Source organism: Neolamprologus multifasciatus, chromosome 7, assembly GCF_963576455.1.
Source record: "Neolamprologus multifasciatus chromosome 7, fNeoMul1.2, whole genome shotgun sequence".
Classification (NCBI taxonomy): domain Eukaryota; kingdom Metazoa; phylum Chordata; class Actinopteri; order Cichliformes; family Cichlidae; genus Neolamprologus; species Neolamprologus multifasciatus.
The window spans coordinates 66149976-66165131 of NC_140445.1; the positions used below are offsets into that span (position 1 = coordinate 66149976).

The window sequence follows — 15156 nt, forward strand, 5'->3', positions numbered from 1 at the left end:
ATATTTGCAGTAAACAGCACTAAAAGATGGCACTAGACGTGGAAGGGAGGGATAAGAGGAGACTCAGAGTATAGCTCACTGACTGCTGACAGAAAAAAAGTCTCCTAATAAGGCTTTGGGCCAGAACAGGCCTTGGCATTGCCGCTCCAAATCTTTGGAAATATACAGGAGGAATGAAACACCCTGACGGTGCACGCGATTGCTGTCTACCACGGGTACAAAATTTGCCATAGGTGTTAAATAAGGCTGAGATGCTGTGACTGAAGAAAATGAGTCACATTTTCACCTTTCGGTGACTCCCACATGCCATCGTCCTCCTGGACATGACCAATCCCAGGAGGACAAATGGATACTGATGGCCCAACAGAACTACGACATCCTACGTATGGAGTTAGTTTACTTATGGTGGAGACTAGACAAGTGTAATGACGATAGCACATTTGACAGAAAAAAGGTCGATTATAAAGTATGGCTGCCACGATTAGTCGACTGTCAAAATCGTCGACGACTGATTTAATAGTCGACGCGTCGTTTGAAGCTTTGTAAGGTCCCAAAAGACGCAGGAATAAGTAGTAGGATTTAAGAGTGTAATAACGGACTGAAACAGAAGATGGCAGCACTGCATGTACAAGGATGCCAGCTGCCGTTAAACCCCGAAGAAGAAGAAGAAGCTGTGTCCCAGAATTCATAGCGCGGCCCAGCTCAGTTTCCAACAATGGCAGCAGCTAGTTAGTTTTAATATTACTCTTATTATTCTTTCTGGGTCACAAAATAAACGTTTAACATATTTTCAGGTGAGAATGTAGCTGTGTAAACCTCAAATATCTGCTCAGTTTATCAAGACACCACATATTTTCAAAAGCGCTCCGACGTTTTCGGAGACCTGTTAGCCACTAGCTCGATAGCTAGCCGGGGGCTAGGCTAACTAGAGCCGTGAGAACACCGGACTCCCGGCTAATCGTTTTCAAACCCACCGCCGTCTTTCGCTACTCAGGTTAAACATGATATATAAGTCACTTAGATAACTTAAAAATGTTATTGTTTGGCTTTTTTCAGTATTTTATTTGTTCCTGAGTAAATCGGTTTGGCTGAGATTAAAGTTATAGTTTTTACACAGCTGAATAAACGTCAAGCAGACAGCTGATTATCAGAAGTGTGAGATGCTCGAGAATTTACTCCGGTGTCCTGTTATATTTTAGATAGCAAGGAGTTTATTAAACTTCACCGAAACAATCTGCAAATTTCATTAAAATTTAATAAACTATCATCTTGTCTTTATTTTTAGTTAGCACATACCTTAAACACTTAAAGCTGTAAGCTAATGATAGTTATATAAGAGCAGATGCTGCTGGTGCAATAAGCTGTACGTTTTACGTCCAATGGATGATGATCTGATTAGTCGACTAATCGCAAAAATAATCGGTGACTAGTCGACTATCAAAATAATCGTTTGTGGCAGCCCTATTATAAAGTAGAAAGATGATGACATTTAGCAGGAAAGGACTGTCTAATAAGAGATCATACAGAGTTGGCAAGACCATCTCTGGAGGCTCTCAAATTAATGAATAAAGTAGCATATTTCTGAAGAAACCAACTTATCTGTTCTGCCAGCTTGCATTAGATTGACGACTCCCCACGCTCACCTAATTTAATTTTAAATGTCATTAAGTAAGATGACCATTACGGGAAATGCCTCAGTGACAGTGAAGACGAGTGAGCAAAGACAAAAACAGACTGCACTGTGTAAAACTGTAGCTTAAGATAATTAAAAAATACGATTCAGAAAAGTTAGTTGGTGTATTCGAGGTTGACGGGTTGTACAGTAAATCTGTTTGAAGGTACCTGAGGAAAAAGGTGGACAGAAATTATGCCGTGACAGTTTTAAAGAGACACGTCTGTTGAATTCAATAGGTTTCAGTACACATTGTACCTCATCGGACCTGAGCAGGTGGTGACTCTTCTGGTAGCAGATAATTCCTGCAATAACACGGCAAACATCTCCTGACTTTATCTTCGGTAAGCCAGTTTCACACGCCACACGCTAACAGATATACCTTAATGCAGAGTGTCGGTGAAAGCAAAAAAATGTTACTAGCAAAAGGCTTTCTGGGAACAGTAGTGCAGCGAGTACCACTCGTGGAACCTGAAGGGTTGATTATCGGCGATCCCATCACTCAGTTTCTGAGGTCCTTTTGGTCAAAGACAATCTGACTGGCCAGGTAGATGGCGACAGCTCCAAAGATGGCAGAGCAAGCGATATAGGCAGTGACGGACTGAGCAAACTGAACAATCATGCCCATGAAGAGGGTGGGGAAAACCTGAGAGAGGAGAAAGGTGCTGTCTAAGATGGCGAAGTCCAAGCCCACACCGCGTTTCTCAAAGCCCGACTCGGCTTCGTCCTGCTCGGGGACGTTGGAGCTGTGAGACGAACCGTTTTGGCTTTGCGGGTAGTACTCGTAACTGTCCTGGCTGAACAAGGCGTGCCTGTAAGGAGGCCCTGTTTGGTGGTTCAGTCCACCCTCCTCTTCCACAGGAGTCAAATACACAGAGTCCCGCATGGCTGTTACACCATTTTTATGTCTGCTTTTGGTTATTCTTTTTGGCATGAAGACCTGAAATGAGAAAGGAATCATTGACTGTAATCATCTAAAACATGTCTTTGAATATCCAGTTCTTACTTCTGTACTTACCTCTATCTCCTTGTGGTAATGGCAGGTGAGAGTGTAAGGGAGGGTCTGCAGTGTCGCGTATGCATAGCCAGTGAGAGCTGCCATTACAGTGACCAAGACGACGCTTTTGGACAGGCAGATGACCAAAGCGGAGACTGTGAAGCTCACCATGCTGCTCAGGTAAACCCACCGGGATCCCAAATGCCGAACCAAACGACTCATAACCAGAGAGAAAAAGGTTGAGGTAGCACACTGCAGGAACAGGCCCATGCTGCCCATACGGATTCCTGAAAGAAACAACAGCGTCCAGAAAGGATAAGAACGAGCAAAACGAGTGAAGGACGATAAAAGATGGATTTATGTCATCAGCTGCAATCGAATATACTGACTCCTTCTAGAAAGCATTCTAGTGAAAAAAAGTGCCTTGGAGTGATGTTTGCTGAACTCTGCAGCACGAACACCTAGTTTGGTCTGACTAATCGTTACACAGCATCAAGTTTAGAATAATGCTAAAAAGAGACACACACAGGCTGACCCAAGGCATGGGCTGTTTGGAGGGGGTCTCACAAGCTGACCAACAGCAAATCTTACTATTGTCAAAGTTCCTGAATCCTCCCTTAGTTATGCTGCAATAGGTGCAGGCTTCTGGGTGTTTCTTCTTCACTCACTATGTGTTAATAGTAGTGCTGTCAGCGTTAATCTCGTTAAAATGACGTTAATGCCATAACCGCATTAATTAATTCAATTCAATTTGATTTATACTGTGCAAAATCACAACAACAGTCGCCTCATAGCGCTTTATATTGTACAGTAGATCGTACAATAATAGACACAGAGAAAAACCCAACAATCATATGACCCCCTATGAGCAGCACTTTGGCGACAGTGGGAAGGAAAAACTCCCTTTTAACAGGAAGAAACCTCCAGCAGAACCAGGCTCAGGGAGGGGCGGGGCCATCTGCTGTGATTGGTTGGGGTGAGAGAAGGAAGACAGGATAAAGACATGCTGTGGAAGAGAGACAGAGGTTAAGATGCATTTAAATTTCTTTTAAAGTTATTCATCGTTTTTACCCAACCAGATCCTTTCTTGTACGTTATAAAAAGGACATTGATATTAACTGTACATTTTGTAATTGTGTGAAGGAAGATATTTCTCATTTACTTTGGTCATGCTTATACACGAATCTTTTCTGGCAAGAATTTTGTGTTTTTGTTGTTTCCTTTATCTTTTCTGAGTTCTCTCTTTGTTACGAGAAAATATTTTTTGGTAGCCAACGAATTTTATTTGATTAATTTATTGATATTATTGGCTAAATTTCATATACATAAGTCGAAATTTTCTAACGCAAAACCATCCTTTCAGTGCTTTTTAAACGAAACCAAACAATATGTTTTCTACAGTCAATGGTTTAACACATTAGATAACATGCCGCCAGTGGAGTTTCCGGTAACTTTTATACCAATCAGATGTGGCCATGCAGTCACATGACCAGTTTGAACCTGTGGCGGGCAGAGCGGCCCAAGCGTTTCAAAGTAGCGGAAAGAAAGAAGAAACATGAAAACATGGCAGAGTCTACGCCAGAGCTGAAGAGGATGAACACCTTTGGCCTCGCATACAAAGGATGTTTCTCTTAAAAGCAGAACAAAAGAACAGCTGTGTCTTCAGCGTCGGTGTCTTCAGTGAGAGCCAAAACAACAACTTTTCAGCGTGAAACAACTCAGCTCGTGTAACCTGAGGAAACGGTAAGTTTTCTCTAAATATCTTTTTAGCTGTGGTTAGCTAATTAGCTAGCTCTGATGTTACAGCAGCTGTGTCGAGCTCGAGCTGCGAGTCATATTTTCGGCGCTACGTTGTAGTGAGATAAGTTTGTGGGTGTTTTGTGCAGCTTCAGCTGTCTTTTTAACTGCTCGCTGGTTAGCTAGCGTGAGCTATAAGCTAACAGCTAGCATGGTTAATGACGCTAGAGTTCCACGCACATGCAAACAGCTCGTCTCTACTGCTTTAACTGTTAAAACAGAAGCAATACTGCGGCTGACAGGGTTTATTATGTGAAACAGCAGCTTGTTGAGTTTAAACAGTCTGCACTAAGCTGGGCAAACACTGCAATTTTTTTCAGTCATGTTATTCAGCTCCTGCTCAAACTGTACAATTAAATCGCAGAGGTTAGAAGTTCATAGGTCACGATGCAGGTCTCACACTATACGGCCTGATGCTCTGATGCGACCTGTGCAAAGTTGTCTTTGCACAGTCCAGCTGATTCAGCTGGACTGTGCAAAGACAACTTTCTGTGGTACAGATGTTATAGATAATGCACAGTGGTTACTCTTAAGAAAAAAAGGGGGCCATGCAACTGTAATCAACACAGATCACCGTCATCCGGAGGAACATCTGCAGACGGACCGATGTGGCGTAATAACAGTCGCTGCATTTCGGATTAAACAAATGAAACTCAGACCTCAGATATGTGTGCTTTGGCCGTCTAGTTGACTTGAATGAACACGCTCTTTGTGTGCTGATTCCTTGACATTAATGCTTTTTGAGTGTGACATTCCTCATGGTCCAGCAAGCACCGGGACCAGGAACAGAAGAAAATTAGAAAGTAAACAAAGTAAAGAATGAAAGAGGCGGACAAAGAGGAGTATGAAAAGAATGTGGATGGATAAAAATGAGAGAGGGCAAAAGGTAAAGGGGGGGATCCCCAGATTTAAGGATAGATTTATAGTATATATGGTAGCGAAGTAGTATGGATGTAGTGAAGAGGTGATTTCTTACTGGTTTAGAGTAAATTATATTTTCTTTAAGGTCATAATGGTCATTTTTCTGAGCATATTTGTGCTTCAGATAAAATGTTGTACTTTAAGAAAACACTTACATATTTAGAAGCAAAACTTGTGCGAGAACTTAAATAATTATTTGATATTTATTGGGAATTTTGATTATTCATGTTTCTGTCATCCGGACACTTGAGCAGCTACTCGGTGTATCGTAGACAGCTGCTGAAAGATAAAGAGATAATATCTGCCAAAAGGTATGGGAACATGTACTTTCAAGTTATTTTAAATAGATAATGGCCGCTTTGACCTACTTTACTCAACCAAGTAGGTAAACGGGGGGGGGACGGGGTGGAGGTCAAACGCAGGGTATACATTTTTCTGGCTGGATGAATCCACCCAATTACGTTCCAGGACTGTCAGAAGTCTGTACACCGTCAGTTGTTGGTTTGTGAAGTAAATGACGAGGAGGTAACTAAGAAATCTCCCCATGGAGCCAAGAAGAGGCAGTTCCAGTTGACCCATCTCATTTGCCCCCAGCAGGAAACCATTCTTACACCCAGATTTCTTTGGTGGGACCCCAGCGTTTACGGCTCTTGTCCAGATATAAATACGAGTCAGCTGGAAGACGCTCCGGTTCAGGAGAGAAGCTATAGGATTCCAGAGTGATTGGTACCAGTGCTGCAGAAAGTTGACGTTTCCAGTAGTGAGTGGTGCAGCTCTATTGATGTGGTGCCAAAGAAAGATGCAGAGATTTTTATTGAATTCAGATATTTAAATTCCATGTCTGACTTTGATCCTAGAATCGATGATCTGTTAGGAAAAACATCCTGGACCTAAACTGCACTCTGAACTAAAGGATATCGGCAGCTGGCCTCAGCAGCAGAGGTAAGAGAACTCACAGCCTTCGAGGGTATGTACCCGTTTAGTTATATCATTGGCCTCCAGGGGGCGCCAGCCACATTTCAGTGACTGAATTGCTGAGCGATATGTCAGAATTTTCAGTAGAATATCTGGATGATGTGGTGGTGTACAGTTGGGACTGGGAAGAGTAAATAAATCCTACAACATAAAGCCTCTTGGGTTGGGCATCAGCCCTCGCCGCTGCACAGGTACCCATAGAGTACCTGAGCTTTGTTGTTAGTTATCCAGATGCTATCCAGTCCTTTCCTGTTCCACTGAGAGGAAGGGTGAGCTGAAAGGCTTCATATGCCTGGTTGGGTGGTACAGAAAATGTACAGCGAGTTGAGTGACTTCACCAAGAATTTAGCCCCTAACAAGGTACTAATGTAATGGAGAAATGCACAAGAGCATTCAGAGATCCAGGCTGTTCTCCACAGCCATTCATCCTGCAGAGATGTGGTCCTCCTACAAAGAGGGAGGCCGGTGTTATTCCTCTGTTGAAAGCTGTTGGACAGAGAGGTGAGGTACTTGATGGTAGAAATGAGTGTTTAGCAATGAAGTGGCATTTGAATCCTTCAGATATCATCTCTGCTTTGATGCCACTTCCTCATGGAGACTGATCATAATGGTAATTATGGTAATGAAATGTATTCCATTACTGCTTTGCTGCATTTTGTTTTAGGTAATAACATTTTCTGGGCACAGCTGCACTTTAGGAAAACGTTTGCAGATTAAGAAGCACAAACCCAGACGTCAGAACACGCGTGGGATTGTATGGTTATATGATCTTAAAGTAAATAACATATTTGTGGTGGTGACAGTTTTAATAGCAGGCTATAACAGAAAAATGTTACATGGCTTAACTGTCAAATTAAGTAAACTAAAATTAATTCAAATTTCATTTGTAAATTAAATGTTTGATAAATAAAAATAACTAAAGTTGGTTGGCACCAAGTCCTGCCTCTGTCTGGCATGATTGCTCACTCGGGTCCAATCAAACAGCTCAGCAGCTTTCTATGGCGGGGACCCTTTTGCTGCGTAATTTGCAGTTTTCTGCACAGCGCAGCCCCTCGTTTAGAAACGAGCTTGTCGATGTGCTTTGGCTGGTCTTTCTGTGATGCCGCGGTGACTGTTGCAAACAGTCATCTAAAACAATGAAGAAATATTGCAGTAAATGGCGTTTTAGGACAGCAAGAAATAAAAGCTAGACTGTTTTATGAAACGATACATTTTTTTATATCGTCATCTGATATATTTCGGCATATCGCACAGCCCTGAGCAGGAGTGGAGCACAATACCTGACATTTTGAAGTGGATTTACTTGACATGCTTAAAAAAAGAAGGAAAAAAAAAGGTCTAACTTCACACTCCTATCTGCAGTGTTGTATCGGTGTGTTAGTCTGAGCCGTCGTCTACATCAGATACCCTGAGACAAACCAGAAACGGATGCATGATAACAGATACACGGGATTCCAGGTCAGCTGTGTGCCACGATAACAAAAAAAGGACACGTCCTGCATCCGATTAGCACAACGAGCACCGGTAATCAGCTGTTTGTGCATTTAAGACTTTTTTTGGCAATGCCATACTGTCTACAGAGATGCAAGACATAAATCTTACATCATATGCACGTAAAGTAAAAAGAGGAATCTGACCTTCATCATATCTTTGTTTGGACACACTCCCCGGTAATGCACTGGGCACGCCCTCGTAAAGGCCTTCACCCACAAAGTCTGTGTAGAAAAGCATAAAAGACATGACAGCCATCCAGCTGCAGAGCTGAGCCACGCACAGCTGCCTCATCACCCGTGGAACGTGGCAGTAGCTCCTGTAAATGGCCGGCGTCATGGACCAGCATGTCCTCAGTAAGCACATCAGGGGTCCAGACTTGAGGAGCCGCAGCTTGCACTTCAGCAGGTAGCAGCACGAGCGTGGCACGCCACACCGGCCGGCCTCCATCACACCGGTCCCCGGCTCCAGTAGAGATCCCGACTCTCCCGAGCCGCTGTTGGCACAAGAGGGTTCCTCGGACACCTTCATGGTGATTAGCACACTGGAGATGAAGATGAGGATGAGGAGGGAAAAGAGGCACTCTGCTTGGCCTCCCAAGTAAACCGAGAGGAGGCCGTGACTCCAGTCCAGCGCAGGTAGCAAATAACCCACACAGCCTCCCAAGCTCACCATGAAGGAGAACATGGCAAAGGCTTGGCTGCAGTCCTCCTCATCCCGATACAAATCTGACAGAAGAGCCTCGAGCGGAGTGAAGCAAACTTGTCCACAGAAGTCAAGGAGCCCAACACCAAGGATCAGGAAGCCCACCTGGAACACGGAGGAAACGCAAGGTTATATGGAGGACAGTCTTCAAACGAATAAACTCTCGGGAAGAATTTACCCTTTGTCTGAAAAACTCAAATCCAAACAAACATTTTACACACCTGGAGCGTGCGGCCACCCCAAGCAACGTGGGCTGCCAGGACGTCAGCGTGGGGAATAATGAAAAGCGCCAGAAGGACTCCCATCGAAAACAGCCAGATGAAAGGCCGCCTCCTGCCGTAACTGCTGTTGCACTGGTCACTGGCTGAGCCGATCAGGGGGATGAACAACAGGCCAAGCACTGGCCCGATGCCTGCAGGTACAACCAGGCAAACACAAGTCAGAGATCATACTAACAAACCATAAGATGCAAAGACAAAGCATAAAGAAACACAGACAATGTTGGGGAAAACATGTAGTCACAGATGTCGATGTGGCGGAATAATCAAAACCAATCCCTATCAACTCAAACATGCCTTTGGAACAAACACCAGTATGGTTAAAAGATACAAGAACTGGTCGAGTGGAGCCTGATTTTTACTGGTTGCCTTAGATCCTCTTTGTTATCGACCTCAGGGGTGAACTGCATGCATCTCTCTGCCGTCATTAATGACTGCTGAGGTGACGGTTCCTACAGATGGCTCGCTGCCTGAAGGTAGCAGTCATCCTTCACACGTGGCTGGGTCTGGCTAATTAGAACACACCATGAGACGCTGGTCCACACACAGACGTCCACACAAGATCTAATGTGATGAGATCTCGGGGCTAGATTTTGACATTTAAGAAGGTGGCCCGTGAAGTACTCTTACATCATTTCTCATCAGAAGGAATTCGTGCGTGCCCAGTGGCCACGCTGTCCTTCATTTAACCCTTTAAGACCGACCATAGAACCAAGTCCGCCAGAGCTTATATTATATTTTTACATGCTGTGGAGCCATTTTTGGGAGCATTTCAAGTTGCTATACATCAATACAACCATTACAGCCTAAATTTTAATAATATGTCTGCATTAAGTGCATAGTAATTACATAAATTGCAAAAAAGTGCAATAAACTACAAAAAAAAATTGAAAATCATTTTTGGTTTTTTTTACATATATTTCTAGTTAGAGAAATTTAAGAGGCTTATCCCTCAAAACTGTAAATACAAAAAAGTTGCACAAAATAGTTTCCCACCACTGGAAATTTATTTTGAGTGTCTTCATAGTTTTATTTTTGAAATACACCAATTTTTATACACTGCAGGAAAAACGAAAATAAATATTATAATGCAAATTTGCAAAAAAGCAGCATATGCATCAAAATAAACTATTTCCAGCAGTGCAATATGAGTCCTAAGCATCCCAGAAACCACACAGAAAGTCATAAAGTCAAACATAACTTTTAAAAACACCAGTATAGGCTCATGAGGCCCTGATGGTAAAAAACTACATTTCCACGAAAATGACGTCACTTCCGGTTTCGGGCAGGTCATGGTGGACATGCGATGGTTTGTGCTGATGGACGTAGGAAGTGTTACGAACAGTTGATCGGATCGGCAAAGCGCGTTTCTGGAATATTATGTTTCTGTTCCTGCAAGTGCTTTTTATGCAGTTTTTGCAAAGCTATATGTGGAAGGAAACTGTGACTGAGGACAAGCTGATGGCATAAGATGTAAGTACAACTCCTCCGGTTTCATACGCAAAAAAAATTATTGCGCTAGCTCACGTGGTTGCAGAGCTACCGGGATTTAAAAATAGTTACGCAAAACAGAGCGTGCTGCTCCGACCGGCTTTAAAGGGTTAAGTGTTTACAGAACGCACAAAAAATAAAAATACACAGAAGCCTGTTAATCATGAACGCTGTTCTGCAGCACCTGTAATGTGAAACGTGTGTGTTAGAGTCCGGCGTAAAAGTAAAGCAGCAAATATAGGAAAGAAACTTAAGGTCAGAAAGACCCGAAAAGATCAATTCTACCACCAAAGAAACAGGTCATCGCTCTCGTTCCTCCTTCAAACTGATCCAGCTTAACCGCAAGTTCCAGTTTCTGCAGAAAGCCTGAGCTCTGGTGGATCTGTGCTGCACCTGGAGGGTGGTTGCAGATAAGTTTATGCTCGTTTCAAGTCTGATTATCGGTGTTGACTTGGTCCCCATTAAGCTCATCCCCAACGTAAAGGCCATCGCCCACTGAGAAATGCAGACAGGCTCTCAGAAAGGAGCCTCAGACTTGGAAAGTGGATGTTGTGTTAAACGACAGAGCCCCAAACGAGGGAACACTTTTCCCAAGTTCGTCTGACTCTAATGGCTCTGAAGTCAGCCTGTGAGTTTCTTACCAACGGTGGCACCTTTGTCTCCAAAGAGACTAACGTTCAAAAAGTAGTACAACATGGACACACAAGCAAGATCAATTTGCACTCTTTCTGCAGTTTGACAAGAAAGTGAAACATGAAGAGAATACTTAAAAGCATGAACTGCAAGGCTCGCAAAATTTCAAAATCTCTGGTAGCCCTTCGGGCAGGGACTCTTCAGTTTTTGGTAGCCCAAAATAAATTTAAGTAGCCCGAATAAAAAAGAAAGCAATTTTTTATGTTTTGTTTCCTTTACAATATTATACATTAAAGTATAATATTGTAACGGAAACAAAAGTTAATCAAAAAAATTGTTAAAATACAAATCACAACAACTGTATAAAAATTACAACCATCAACTCAAATACTTGGTTCTAATTAAACAGAAATTTCTATGAACTTGTAAGAACTGTGAACATGAATCAGTCTGTGTCAGATCCTGAATCTGAAATTCCCACTGAAGTCACGGGTAAGAAGTACGTGGAACCAAGATCGAGGCCATTTGCTTTTTGAAGTTTGCAAAGACTGCTACATTTTGCTAGTGGTAGTTCACTCTTTGCAACATAGTAGCTGTTCTAAACTGATTTTTCAGGAGTTCTTGTTGTGCTTGGTTTATTTGTAGTATGTTTTTTTGCAATTGCTGTTTGTTCTGGGAAAGATACAGACTGAGCAATAATGCATTTCTCATGGGTTCTGATGGGGTCTTTCTTAAAATGACTGGTCCCAGTAACAAAGGCGCTTGTCGACTCAGAAATCAAATGAAACTCACAACACACCTGGCAGAACATCATGTTATTTAGCTCGTCATGTTCCAGCCACAGAAATTCTTTTGTCCATGAAACCAAAAAAGCTGCACTTTCTTTTTGCCTCATAGTCTGATTTGTCATAACTTTTCCGTTTTGTGGTCGGCTTTTCTTTGGCCTCCCCTTCTTCACCCTGACCTGTCTTATTTGGCTGCGCAGAACTAAAATACCAGCGTAAATCCTGCTGCTTTTACACACGTATTCACATAACGGTCAGCGATTCTTTGCACGTTCAACCTCTCACATGTTTAAGTTTGCTGCGAGAGATTTCACTTGTCGCGTTTGAATAGTAAGCTAATGATTGACAAGACGATGTCAGAGGAATTGGTGCGCAATTAATCGTCACTCACCAATCAGTGCTGCTGCTCTCTACACATCGTTCGCGCGATCGCAAAATGAAAGCAAAAAACAAGCGCAAATTCAAACGCAATTTCAATATGTCACATATTGACAGTGGCTCATCGATGCCAATGACATAATTACTCAGCTACATTGGCGAAAGAATGCAAAAGCACTGACATATATTTTCCTATGATAGCCCGACGGGCAGGGCTGAGTTAGATTTTGGTAGCCCGACTGGAAAAATCGCTAGCCCCGGGACGACGGGCTAGCGATTTTGCGAGCCCTGAACTGAAAGGAGCCACTTAAACTGGGAAATGGAGACAGGTAGAACAAATACGCTGCTGCCAGCGAGTCTACCCTCGATCACATTTCTCCCTCTGCAGCTGTGGAGGCCCCTCAAAACAATCCTTATCATCTACAGCTGGAAGTGTCACTGCATCACACATTCCCCACTCACCACACACTCTTACCTCTCCTAAACACAATGCAAGCTCCAGTTTAGAAACATGCATGTGTGCTATGAAAAATAATCAATGCAATGAATAAAAAAGCGTCACATGTGCTCAACTAAACATACTTACGATTAAATGCTAGAAAGCAGAACGCTCTCTGCCCCAGTAAGAGAAACTAGAGAAAGAAAGTAATTACTGTTGGATGAAGCAACCACAAATGGCTATTAGATACAGTAGACAGCAGCCATCGGAGAACTTGACACTGCTGCTTGGGGAAATTAGCTATAAGCCTCCCAAGACACAATATCCATCTTCATTCAAATAACATCCCAGCACTCCATTATAATACAAGCATAGAGGAATTAGGTTGAAAGCCATTTCCAGATTGGCTTACAGTGCAGCGTGTTTGAGAGCAACGCTACAATGAAATCATTTTTCTTCATATCACAAGCAGCTGTTAGAGAAGTGCAAGAGTAGGAGGGGATATTGTTTTATACAGCTGAATGGCCATTTCTGTTGTGCACTCTGAGCCTTTTGTTACGGTGGAATTATATCTATCATCAGAACAGTCACAAGGCAACGTCTCAAACAGACGCCTGCAGTGAGCACCACGGGAATGCCATTTGCACTTACAGGATAAAGCAACTATTCATATTAGCACACAGTACAAATGCGAACCGTCCAATCAGACAGGTAAAGTGAATAACAACGATCGTCTTTTTCCTCAGTGGGGATGTTACTTTGTCACGTACCACCCACCGAAACGCTGTTGCAGACCAAAGGTCATGAACTCGCTTTTAGTTCGTAGTCCACATGTCGAACAATTTCAACTAAAGTGGGCCTTTGCTGTAACCGCAGTCACCGAACCGGCTCATTAATGCAAATATCCAATTAGCCAATGCCATGGCAGCAACTCATAGTATTTAGGCATATACAGATGGTCAACATGGTATCAGGCAACCTGCTGAAGTTCAAATCAAGCATCAGGCTACAATCACCAAAACTGGACAACAGAAGATTGGGAAAATGTTGCCTGGTTGTATCGACTTCTGCCTGAATTTGGCGTCAACAACATTAAAGCACAGATACATGGAGCCTTGTATCAACAGTGCCGTTGGTGTAATGGTCAGAGTATTGCTGGTGACCCTGTCTACACCGACTACATCCTCTGATGGCTTCCAGCAGGATGAAGCAGCATCCCGCAAAGCTCAGACATCTCAAACTGGTTTCTTAAACACGACAAGTTCACTCCACTCCAATGGCCTCCACAGCCATCAGATGCCAATCCAATAGAGTATCCTTTGGGATGTAGTAACGCAGGGGATTTGGTCCATTTCAGCTTCACCACCTTTGGCTGAAGCTTCCAACGATTCAGGCTACGTCCACACTAATGCGTTTGCATTTGAAAACGCATCGTTTTCAAGTCCACACTGAGACGCCGTTTTCGCTCAAGGAAAACGCAGCATTTTGAAAACGGTCGCAGTGTGGACAGCGAAAACAGAGACTATCAAAAACGATGACGCATGTTAGTCATGTAATGCAGTCATGTGACCAATTAAACAAAGATAGCGGAGGGCATTATACAGCAGTTGTTTTGTTTGACAGCCCTATTAAAGATTAATATCAGTCTGTACGTGCTCCGGAGAGCTTTTCTTCAAATTCTTTAATTCTCACTCGCTTTTGCAACTTTGTACTTTTGTGTTACTCGCAGCAACAACTCCACCTCATTGTGAGTCCATTTAACAAACTCGGTGCTTTTCCTCAACTTTTTTCGCGACGTTTCAAAGAGCTAGAAAGTAAATAAGCAGCAGACAGAAATGAGGCAGGTCGAATCTTCTTGTGTTTTACGCATGCGCAGGACTGGAACGTGGACGCATAATTCTGAAAACAACTGAAAATGCTAGTGTGGAGCGTTTTCAGACATAAACACCGTTTTCAAATCTATCCAGGCTGGTGTGGACGCAGCCTCAGACCTGTGAATAAATGTACTGTATGTATAAGGGTAGTGCTAACGATCTCAGGGACTGATTACCAACCGGCTGCCAACCAAGGTGAACTTTTAGCTCGTGTTCCAAGAACAAGAGAATGCTTCAAATCAAATTATCGTTAATAATAGATCCACATTAAATGTAATTTGCCTCATTATAATTTAATAACAGCATCTTGACATTCACCCAACACAGCTGAAACACCTCAGCACTCTTTTGGAAAGAACGTGTTTGTGTGAAGAGCGGTTACATCCATTACCGTCATCATCATCATCAAAGGGGAAACACAAGCATGTCATCACTGTTTATTAGTTTGATTTCCAAATGAGTGTGAGCTGAAGAGTCTACCACTGCACTACTGAGAGCCGTCGCCATCACGCCTCACACCAGAAACGGTATCGGTTACAGGCAATAAGATCATCTAACCCTACGTGACACGACCTATTAATTACTTTCAATGAAATCAGTCCCGGTGGGGAAATTCCTGCTCTCCATTTATACATTTTGCAGGTCCAGTGGGCATTTTGGAAACCTGTGGTGGGAAGGTCCTTCCACACCGGCGTGAGCAAATAAGCCTCAAATACATAC

The 15156-nt window shown here is 43.0% G+C and overlaps 2 protein-coding genes and 1 long non-coding RNA gene across 8 annotated transcripts in view; 1 reads left to right on the forward strand and 2 right to left on the reverse strand.

The window, feature by feature from the left end:
• ferry3 (FERRY endosomal RAB5 effector complex subunit 3) overlaps window positions 1-15156 on the reverse strand; it is a 231544-nt gene that overhangs the window by 169671 nt on the left and 46717 nt on the right. The window lies entirely within an intron of this gene.
• Window positions 2175-15156, reverse strand: part of LOC146515937 (solute carrier family 45 member 3) — a 41002-nt gene continuing 28020 nt past the window's right edge. For all 6 annotated transcript variants that reach the window (XM_085165997.1, XM_085165996.1, XM_085165995.1 and 3 more), the window contains 4 exons: window positions 8780-8970; window positions 8000-8663; window positions 2691-2956; window positions 2175-2612 (listed from right to left, as the gene is read on the reverse strand). In XM_085165997.1, the coding sequence (XP_085022123.1) occupies window positions 2175-2612; window positions 2691-2956; window positions 8000-8663; window positions 8780-8970 (1559 nt within the window). The remainder of the gene's footprint in view (window positions 2613-2690; window positions 2957-7999; window positions 8664-8779; window positions 8971-15156) is intronic.
• The window catches only part of LOC146515938 (uncharacterized), a 34179-nt gene continuing 21975 nt past the window's right edge, over window positions 2953-15156 (forward strand). Inside the window, exons 1-2 of the long non-coding RNA XR_014875045.1 lie at window positions 2953-6147; window positions 6245-11394. This is a non-coding gene — a long non-coding RNA (uncharacterized LOC146515938). The remainder of the gene's footprint in view (window positions 6148-6244; window positions 11395-15156) is intronic.